The sequence below is a fragment of the Marmota marmota genome, unplaced genomic scaffold (assembly GCF_001458135.2).
Source record: "Marmota marmota marmota unplaced genomic scaffold, marMar, whole genome shotgun sequence".
NCBI classification, from domain to species: Eukaryota; Metazoa; Chordata; class Mammalia; order Rodentia; family Sciuridae; genus Marmota; species Marmota marmota.
In genome coordinates this window covers 18,726,567-18,736,596 of record NW_026000168.1, presented here as the reverse complement: position 1 = coordinate 18,736,596, position 10,030 = coordinate 18,726,567, and the positions used below count along the sequence as shown (strand labels likewise).

At 62.2% G+C, this 10,030-nt stretch overlaps 1 protein-coding gene across 1 annotated transcript in view; it reads right to left on the bottom strand.

Annotated features, from left to right (window-relative positions):
- Positions 1-10,030, bottom strand: part of LOC107150167 (fibulin-2) — a 34,057-nt gene that overhangs the window by 16,511 nt on the left and 7,516 nt on the right. The window contains exons 6-12 of the mRNA XM_048786977.1: positions 9,491-9,604; positions 8,889-8,990; positions 6,810-6,950; positions 3,469-3,603; positions 1,854-1,991; positions 310-453; positions 62-190 (exon numbers count right to left, since the gene is read on the bottom strand). Coding sequence (XP_048642934.1) covers positions 62-190; positions 310-453; positions 1,854-1,991; positions 3,469-3,603; positions 6,810-6,950; positions 8,889-8,990; positions 9,491-9,604 — 903 coding nt within the window. The remainder of the gene's footprint in view (positions 1-61; positions 191-309; positions 454-1,853; positions 1,992-3,468; positions 3,604-6,809; positions 6,951-8,888; positions 8,991-9,490; positions 9,605-10,030) is intronic.

Sequence of the window (10,030 nt, the reverse complement as noted above, 5' to 3'; positions counted from 1 at the left end):
TGGCTGTGGGGGACCCTGGGGGACCCCGAGGGCGCACCTGCACCCACTGCACCCCACCTACCAATGCAGGAGCGGCTGAAGGCGTCCCTCTGGAAGCCCGGCTTGCAGTCGCAGCGGTGGGACCCGGGAAGGTTGTGGCACACCTGTGTGTCCCCGCAGTGGTGCAGCCCCGTCTCACACTCGTCCACGTCTGGGGAGGACAGCGGGGGGCAGCAGCTGAGTCCCGCTCCTTCTGCCAGCCTCCTGTGGCTGGGAACCCCGGGCAGGCAGAGGCCTGGAGGCCAGGAAGCAGGGAGGCCGGTGGCTTACCCACACAGGCCGACCCGTCCTGGTTGGCGTGGTAGCCGCGCCGGCAGACCAGCGGGTGCCTCTGGCACGTGTAGGAGCCCACGGTGTTGACACAGCTGAAGCCCGAGCGGCAGGGCTCCGGCAGCGACGTGCACTCGTTGATGTCTGCAGAAGGGAGGTGGGTGACAGGGAGCCTGGCAGGGGCCTTTCCCTGAGCCTAGGGCTGCACTGGGAAGCGGCTGGTCCCAGACTCCAGGGCAGGGGTGGACAGGGCTTTGGGGCCCATGGGCCTAGCCTGGCCTGCACCCCCTTCTCCCAGCCCCACAGTCCTCCACAAAGCTACAATATGCAGGCACAGCCCCACCACAGGGCCTTTGCACACGCTGCCCGTTTCCCGGCCTACGCTGACCTCTAATATTTCCCTAGCTGGCTTGTGTACTCCCTGAAGTCCCTGCCCTGATATCATCTCCACGGGACAACCTTCGGGACCAGCCTAGGGAGACCAGACTTCTGCACAGCACCTGTCCTTCCCCTGTCCCTCTGCACAGCTCATTCCCAAGACTGAATGTGGCCTTGAGTGTCCCGCGTACAAGAAGCTGAGCTTCTACCTCCGAGGGAGCAGGCCCACAGCTTCTGGGGAGCTGGGACCTCCTGGCTCTGTGGCTGACCAGCAGCTTCTTGGAAAGGGACGATGATGGGTGGGGGCAGTGTGGGCCCTCAGAACCTCTTGGGGACAACAACTGGCCCAGCATCCATCAAACTGTAGCTCTCAATCCTTGGGATCATTCTAGAAGGTCTCACTAGCACTTGTCTTGTTTTGGTACTGGGGATTGAACCCGGGGCCCCCAACCACTGAGCCACACCCCCATCCCTATCTTGTATTTTATTTAGACACAGGTCTGGCTGAGTTGCTGAGGCTGGCCTCCAACTTTCAGCCTCGTATCTCAGCCTCCTGAGCTGCTGGATTAGTGCACCACTATGCCGGGACCTGAGTTTCCCGTGGGGCTGTGCTGTGAAACCGGTGTTCTGTTTCCCTCTGCATGTGTCTGTACCAGGTCACCGTATCAGATGTCACAGGCCAGGTGATATGCATTCTTCCAGTCCAACCCCGAGAATGGGTAAACCGAGGCCACAGGACAAGTAACTGCCAAGGTGAGACGACTGAGGTGGGGAGGGCAGGTAGCATTTTGCAAGCATCTCCTGGGGCTGGCCACTGGGCATGCCCATCGCAGGTGGAGACAGAGGCTGTGACAGAGCCGCAAGCTGGGTCCACCTGGTCTCAAAGTGCTGGGAGCAGACAGGTGCAGTGGGGCACACCTGTGATCCCAGGGGCTTGGGAGGCTGAGGCAGGAGGATCGCGAGTTGGAGGCCAGCCTCAGCCACTTAGGCCCTAACCAACTCAGGGAGACCCTGTCTCTAAATAAAACAGGAAACAGGACTGGGGACGGGGCTCAGGGTCGAGTGTCCCTAGTTCAATCCCCAGTGCCCAAAATACAGCGCTTGGAGCTGGAGGACACCTCCGGAGGAGCCTGAGGAGGGGGCCCTGCTGAGCCGCGCCCACTCACCCACGCAGTTGCCCTCGGGGTCCTGCAGGAAGCCCTCCATGCAGCGCTGCCGCACCTGGCAGTAGAAGGAGCCCCTGGTGTTCTGGCACGAGAAGCCCGCCTGGCAGTTGTGGGTGCCCGTCGCACACTCGTCCACGTCTGGCACACAGAGGCCTGGGGTGAAGGGCAGCCCCTGCCCTGCCCCCAGCCCACCCAGCCCTGCCCTCAGGATGCAGGATGGCTCAAAGGTTGCTGCAGGAAGCTGGCAGAGTCCTGTCACTAGTGTGGCCCGTGTCCCCAGAGTGCGATGGCATGAGCTCATTTACCGAGCTGCCCCGGGGTTCCAGGTACTGTTGTAAGCACATGGTGACAACAGCTTACACCCCTAAGATAGGTCCTGCGTGGATGCTTTTCTATTTTTGGTACCGGGGATTGAACCCAGGGGTGCTTGACCACTGAGCCCCGTCCCCAGCCCTCTTTACTTTTTATTTAGAGGCAGGATCTCACTGAGTCACTTAGAGCCTTGCCAAGTTGCTGAGGCTGGCCTCCAGCTTTCAATCCTCCTGCCTCAGCCTCCTGAGCTGCTGGGATGACAAGCGCCTGCACTGCGCACACACAGAGGTGGCACTGGTAACACAGAAGCCCCAACCCCTGAGCCTGTCTTTCTTCCCGAACATGCCACGATCCCACCCTCCCTGTCTCCACAGTGCCCCCCTGCCTGGAACACCCTTCCTGCTCTTCTTTTGTTCAGTCCCGAGGATGACATCGCCTGCACTAGGGGCCTCCTCGGGCCGCCCCACCCCAGGAGCACCCAGCCCACAGCTACTCTGCTCTCTCCATCTCCGCCTAGTTCCCGTGTCCCCTCCCACGCAGCCAGAAGGAGGACACTGCACCTCACCCCCACCCCTGGCACCCAGACGCGGCTCGGGAAATGACAGTTGAGAAACGCTGCCTCTCCTTAGAAGGCTCCGGTTTTCTGGTAAAAGGGACAGAAGTGCTCCTCCAGGGGGCGGCCTCCCCACCTCCGTCCTCAGACCCCACCCTCTGCCCTTCTGCCCCCAACACTGGAAGGTGAGGTCTTTCCATGGGGAAGAAATAGATGTGAGAGCTGGACACTTACAATGAAGGACAATTCACTCGGACCAGGGCAGGGCGTGGCTAGGGTTGTGGGTGGGGCCGCTCAGGGGCGTGGCTGGAGAGGGTGTGGCTAAGGAACTGGGCTGGGGCTGTTCAGGGACAAGTAGCTGGAATGGGTGGGGCTGGTCAGGGGCGTGGCTGGGGCTGTGGGTGGGGCTGGTCAGGGGCGTGGCTGGGGCTCATCAGGGGCGTGGCTAGGTTTGTGGGCAGGGCTGACCAGGGCTGTGGCTGCAGAGGTGGGGCTGGTCAGGGGCGTGGCTGGAGGAGGTGGGTCTGGTCGGGGGTGGGTCTGGTCAAGGGCATGGCTAGGGTTGTGGGTGGAACTGGTGAGGGCGTGGCCAGGGAGGAGCCAAGCAGGCACAGGGCGCAGTTGGTGCTGGGAGGGGCGTGGCCAGGCTTGGGGAGGGGCATGGCCAGGCTTGGGGAGGGGCATGGCCAGAGGCGGGCGGGATTGGGGAGGATACCCACCCACGGCAGGCCGGCCTCCGCCCCTTCTCACCTGTGCACTCGCCGTCCTTGAGGGCCAAGCCGGGCTCACAGGTGAGCGCCTTGTAGCAGCGGAAGGAGCCCAGGGTGTTCACGCAGTGCTCGCCCCGGCTGCACGTATGAAGGTCCGTCACACACTCGTTGATGTCTGCAGGGAGAGTGCGTGGGGTGGCCGTCAGGACCTGCAGGGCGCTCTGGGTCCAGAGGCCCAGCACCACCAGGGGACCTCAGGCCACCAGGAGGCAGGAAGCGCCAGGCCCTGCCCTTGGAGGTACTCACCATCCAGAGAGGAGCACATGGCTGATGTCCCCTTATCCAAGACTCCCTTCACTCAACAAAGATTTACTAGGCACCAGCTACGTGTCAAGCACGCTTCTTGGCAAGGGGGACAGGTCAGCGACCAAGACGAGCAGACGCTCAGATACATCAATGCACACGACAAGGAGGGTGGTCACCAGCGTTATGGAGAAAAGGAAGGGGGACACGAGTGGGGAGGTCGGTGCAGCAGGAAGTGAAGGGGACATGTGGACAAGAACCTGGGAGAGGTGACAGAGACAGCCAAACTGATGGTCCAGGCAGAGGGGACAGCTGTGTGAGGGCCGGGACCAGTCAGGATCCTGGCAGAGGTGTGGCTGCAGGGGAGAGAAGACTGAGCCAGTGAAGATGGAGGGTAGGTGGGAGCCATGGAGGGTTCTCCGCAGAAGGGGGGAGGGTGTCCTGGCTGCAGAGGAGAATGGACTAGGGCTGAAGACAAGCCAGGCAGGAGACGGAGGTGGCTGGGAGCACCACACATGGAGGTGGGAGGAGGAGTTGGAAGATTCTAGAAAAAACGGAGGCAGGAAAAATGAGATGCATTGACAGACAAGATGGAAGAAAGAAAGGGCCGTGTGACCGGTGGCCATCCCGCAGGGGCAGCTGGAGAAGCAGCCTGCAGGGGAGCCTGGGAGCCCGGTGGCCGCGGGTCCAGGAAGGAGCTGGAGACACTGAAGAGGACTAGGGGAGCAGGGGGTGGGGTGAGGAGACTCCCCCCGAATCACAGGTGAGCCAAGGTGGCTGGATTCTACCTCCCGACTTCCTGCAGCCCAGCCCACCTGGGGCACCTGCCCCAGGGGACTAGACAGTCCTCTGAGGGCAGGACACAGGGGAGTCCCTGGCAAAGGTGACAGCCAACACCGTCCCACTTAGGCTCACATGCCTCTAGTGCTGGGGCGCTCACTGCCTCTGTGTAATGTGTTTGAAGAAAAATAATGACACCACAGCTGTAGCCCACTTCTTACCTGAACTCAAAGAGTTTTTTGGTTCCAGATTGACCCAAGGGTGCTTAACCCCAGAGCCCCATCCCCAGGCCCTTTTGTTTAGAGACAGGGTCTCACTGAGTTGCTTAGGGCCTTGCTTATTGCTGAGGCTGGCCTCCAACTTGTGATCCTCCTGCCTCAGCCTCCCCAACTGTTGGGATGACAGGTGTGCACCCCTGCACGTGGCCTACCTCACAGTTCTGAGGTGGGTGCTTATCTCACTCTCGGATGAGGGAATGTTGCTCCAGGAGGTGGAGCAATTTTGTTGAAGGTCTCAGGAGTAATAAAGTACAAAAAGCAGGACTTGAGCCTCCCCTCCCGCCTGCGGAGGAACATAGGAACCCCAGGAGCCCCGGGAGACGGTCATGGACGTGCACGTAATGGACAGAGTGTGGGGCAGGTCTGCGGGTGATAAAGAACACTCAGACGATCAGACAGGACGTGTGCGGTGCAGGAAGCAGGCGGGCAGCCAGAGGTGTGCTCCTGAACCTTGCTCAGTGGACGGACCGTTGGCATTTCATTTCTTAAACCCGTTTCCCGGCTGCCTGGGGACCCCTAAGAGCACAAGATCTTCTTTCCCAGGCCACCTGGAAGCCCGCACACTGGGGCAGGCAGGAAGAGGGCATCCTGGGAAGGGCATCCACAGGCCCCGGTGGGATCTGCCTTCCCAGACGCACACACAGCCCCGACCCGCACAGGAGGACGGCCAGCCACCGGCAAGCAGATTCAAGAGGGCACATGTTCTGCCCGTGGCTGGAGGCCAGGGGCAAACATGTCTGTGAAAGTCACTCAGCCAGCACCCCGGGCCTGTCTGCCCAGCAGCAGAGGGTCACAAAGGGAACATTCCAGGCTGGACATGGCCTCCAAGCAAGGAGAAGGCATAATATGGGGGCCTATCCCGGGCCCTGAGCGACCTCTGTGCAGACCCTACCTCTAGGCCTTCGTCTGGGCCGTTCCTCCCAGCCTGCACACCCTTCCCGGTTCTGAGCCTGTCCACCCTGGGGGATCGGGCAGATTCCACCCTCTCCAGCAACAACAGCTGCTCTGCCCGTGTCTCTGCTATAGCTTGAGCCCGTGTCCCCTGCTGCGCCTTTGCGTCTACCTCCATTTGGGGACCATCCCCTGTAGATAACCAAGGGCTCCTGTGTCCTTGGCCCACCACCCACAGAGTCCCGGGAGCCCCAGCCGCTGGCCACACCAGCACCAAGGAACAGGCCGGAGCGCCATCACCCAGCAGCCACTGCGGCCTGCGCAGGCTGGGCACTGGGTCCAGGCCTTGCCTCCTCCACTGGGCACCACAGAGGCTGAGAGAGGGTAGCTGAACTGCTCGGGGTCACCCAGCAAATGGTGGGGTACAAAACCAGATTAGCTGGACCCCAGCCTCTGTCATGAACCTCTGGAGAAGATTCTAGATGCATCCCAAGTACCTGGACAGCTAGACCCAGGCTCTGGACTGTACATGTCCAGTGGTCATCAAAGGAAGATCAACGTAAGATCCACTTTTTTTAATTTGGTACCAGGGATGGAACCCAGGGTGCTTAACCCCCAAGCCACATCCCAGCCCTTTTCTACTTTATTTAGAGACAGGGGTCTCACTAAGGTGCCTAGGGCCTCACTAAGTTGCTGAGGCTGGCCTCCAATTTGCCATCCTCCTGCCTCAGCCTCCGGAGTGGCTAGGATGGCAGGTGTGTACCACCCCACCTGGAAGCAGCTTTCTCTGTAACAGACTAGGAAACTGTGGCCGGGAAAAGGCAAGTGACTTGTCCAAAGTCAGAGACGGGAACTCCCAGCTGCCCCACTGCCTCCAGATCCCACGGTGCCTGATGCCCTCTGCAGCGACCCACCCAGCCTGGGGACACATTCTGCTGAGTGTTCTGACTCCTTGGGACGTCGCTGGACAAAGAGGCTTCCCCGAGGAAAGACAGGACAAGAGGCCAGGACAAGGGCGTGAGACGGAGCGGGGGTGCCGGCTGGGGACAGCTCACGGAGGGGCCTTAGCGCGTGGCAGGCGCGTGGAGCAGAGCGGCCGTGAGCAGGCGGCGGGAGGCCTGGCGCTTACCCACGCACTTCCTGTGCGCGTTGAGGATAAAGCCCTGGGCACAGAGCAGTGTGTGATTGACACAGGAGAAGGATCCCAGGGTGTTCACACAGAACTGTCGCCGGCCACAATCGTGAGTGCCCGCCAGGCACTCGTCTTGGTCTAGCCGCAGCCACGGGAGGAAAACAGAGTGGCCGTTAGAGTGCGGGTGCCAGCCACAGGTCCGCAGGCCGAGACCCGGGGGGCAGGACCCACCTGTCCAGGGCCTCCCAGCCCGTCCGTGGGACAGCTCAGCCTGGACCCAAGTCTGAGTCCACAGAGCCCCAAGATGGCAAGTGAGGCTCAGAGAGGGCAGGCGGCCCACCCACAGTCACACAGCAGGGCAGATCAGACACCGCCTCCTGCCCCCACTGCGAACCTGCCCCAGCCCTGGTAACAGAAGGGGCTGCAGCCCCCAGTGCTCAGGGGGCCAGGTGGTCACAGGGACAGGAGAGGGGCCCAGGGTCAGAGCAGCTCAGTGGGCACGGCAGGGCTGAGCTCTGGCCAAAGTGGGGTGGAGGTGCGGCCCTGCTGGGCAGACGTACCAAGATGCAGGAGAAACCTCACGTCTGCAGACGCTCTAAGAACCTTGGGGTTGTCACGGTTGGAGAGTCACTTTTTTTTTTTTTTTTGGTGCCAGGGATTGACCCAGGGGCACCAGAGCCCAGAGCCCGTCCCCAGCCCTCCTTTGTATTTTAATTTGAAACAGGGTCTCCCTGAGGTGCCTAGGGCCCCACTGTTGCTGAGGCTGGCCTCCACCTTGCCATCCTCCTGCCTCAGCCTCCTGAGTGGCTGGGTGGGCAGACGTGGCCACGCGCCTGGCTTCATTTGATCATTGTGAACACAGCGGAGAGGGAGGACATCTCCACAGGGCAGGCTGCCTGCACCCGTAGGAAGTCTGTCTGCAGCCTCCGGCCTCAGCTCTTACTTCCAGAGGACCAAGGGGACCTGCAGACATGGGGACACTGACCAGTCCACATGGCCAGCAGAGGCAGAGTGGGGCTGGGCCCTGGGCCTCAGGTTGCTCATGGGGGCCAGGCTCAAAGGAATCCTGACCCAAGAGCAATGCCTTCCTCAGGCCCTCAGGGTCTTGGGGGGACAGGAAGCAGAGCCCAGAGGACACAGTATCACCTGGTCCTGAAACCTGTCCCCACATGGAGAGAGAGACCTGCATGCTACCACCATGCTGTGTGATTCAGGCAAATCTGTTGCCCTCTCTGTGCTCACAGGGTATTTTTGGTCCACATGGGAACCCATCTCACAGAAGAGGTGGACACAGGGCAGGTTCTTATTAGGACAGCAGGAGGGATGGGGCCATCTCTGCAGGCCACCCACACGACAATGGGGCATGTCGTCTCTCTGTCCCTCTGATCTCTACCCAAGTGGGAACGTGGATGTACTTGCTGGCCACAGACCAACAGCCACCCAGACAGGGGTGACCCTCAAGGACAGGCGAGCTGAGATGTGGTCCATGAGCCAGGCCCGAGGGTTGCTCTGAGAAACACAAAGACCTCAGCGGGGTGCAGGGGCTCACGGGTGGGTCATTCCAGAGCTCGGGAGGCTGAGGCAGGAGGATTGTGAGTTGGAAGCCAGCCTCAGCCTCAGCCTCAGCCACAGCCACAGCGAGGCCCTGAGCAGCTCAGGGAGGCCCTGTCTGTCCAGAACAGGGCTGGGGACAGGGCCCAGGGGTTGGGGGGGGCCGAGTTCAGCCCCTGGGACCAAAAAGAGAGAAATGCGGATCCTCAGGCCACCCAGATCTGCAGGTCGGGACCTCTGGGGAGTCCCTGGTCAGGGCTGCAGGGGACAGGGGTGACGTCCGGGCTGCACAGCATGGCTCCGCAGTCACCAGGAGAACGGGCGAAGGAGCTGGCCCTGGGCCTCAGGAGCAGGACGTGGGCCCACCCGGGGGCACCTCCCACATGGCTCGGTGACACAGAGCGACTGTCTCAGGGCTCCAGGGGGCTCTGTCCCAGGAGCCAGACCTCACGGACACGGCGAGGCTGTGGCCTGCCCCCCACCGCAACCCCCAGGTTCCCCAGGCAGCAGCAGCTGGGTCCTCACCTTCGCAGGACACGCCGTCCGCCATGATGGCATAGCCAGGGAAGCAGGAGCACATGGCCGTGCCCCCGACCACGCGGCACACCTGCCGGCACGGCCCGTTGTCTGCAGGGGGGGCAGGGACATCAGGTGCCGCCCGCCACCTCCTCCCACCACCTGCCACCCCCTACCCGCCACGCGGCTCCTCCCGACTCAGATCTGAGTTCAACAGAAACAAGCCCAGAGAGGGCAGAGGACAGTGGACAGGTGGACAGACGGACGGGCGGGAAGGTGGGTGGTCAGATTCGTGGATGGGCGGGCGGATCAGTGTGTGTGTGTGGGGGGGGTGGATGGGCAGGTGGATAGATGGGTGGACAGACGGACGAGTGGACGGACAGGTGAGTGGACAGGTGGGCGGCTGGGTGGATGGACTTACAAATGGGAGATCACGAACACACTCCCGGCACCAGTAATGACCGGGTGAGAGGTGGCCTGAGTCTCCCTCCCCAAGTCCCCGGTGAGAGGACAGGGCCAGGTGCTGAGGCGGGAGCCACATGCCCAGCACTGGAGCCCTCGGCACCTACCTTGGTGGCCCCGGGACCCCCGGGGACACCACCCCTGCTCACCTTTGCAGGTGTTGGGCTGCGGCCGGGGCAGCGGGATAGTGTTGGGGGGCTCCCGGGCTGGCTCTGGGTTCAGCGGGGTCTCCTGGGCAGCCCCCTGCTGCGGGGACTCTCCGTCTGTGAGGACAGCAGCGGGCTCAGTCTTCCCCGGGCCTCAGCACTCACAGGCACCAGCCGTCCTTGGCCAGGGCCACCACAGAGACACCAACTCCGGGGTGGGGAGGACGGGAGGCGATTATCTGAGTGAAAATCCATGGACCACCAGGCACGGTGGCCCACGCCTGAACTCCCAGCAGCTGGGGAGGCTGAGGCAGGAGGATGGAGTTGGAGGCCAGCCTCAGCAAAAGCGAGGTGCTCAGCAACTCAGTGAGACCAACAAAAAGCAGGGCTGGGGACGTGGCTCGGGGGTCGAGGGCCCTGAGCTGAGTCCATAGTGCCTCCTCAAACAGAAAAGAAGGAATCACCCCCCGGACCCCTGCCAGGGAGGGGCCGTCTGCACCAGGGCCACCCGAGATCCCCCAGAGTGGGCAGGCGGCTGACCCC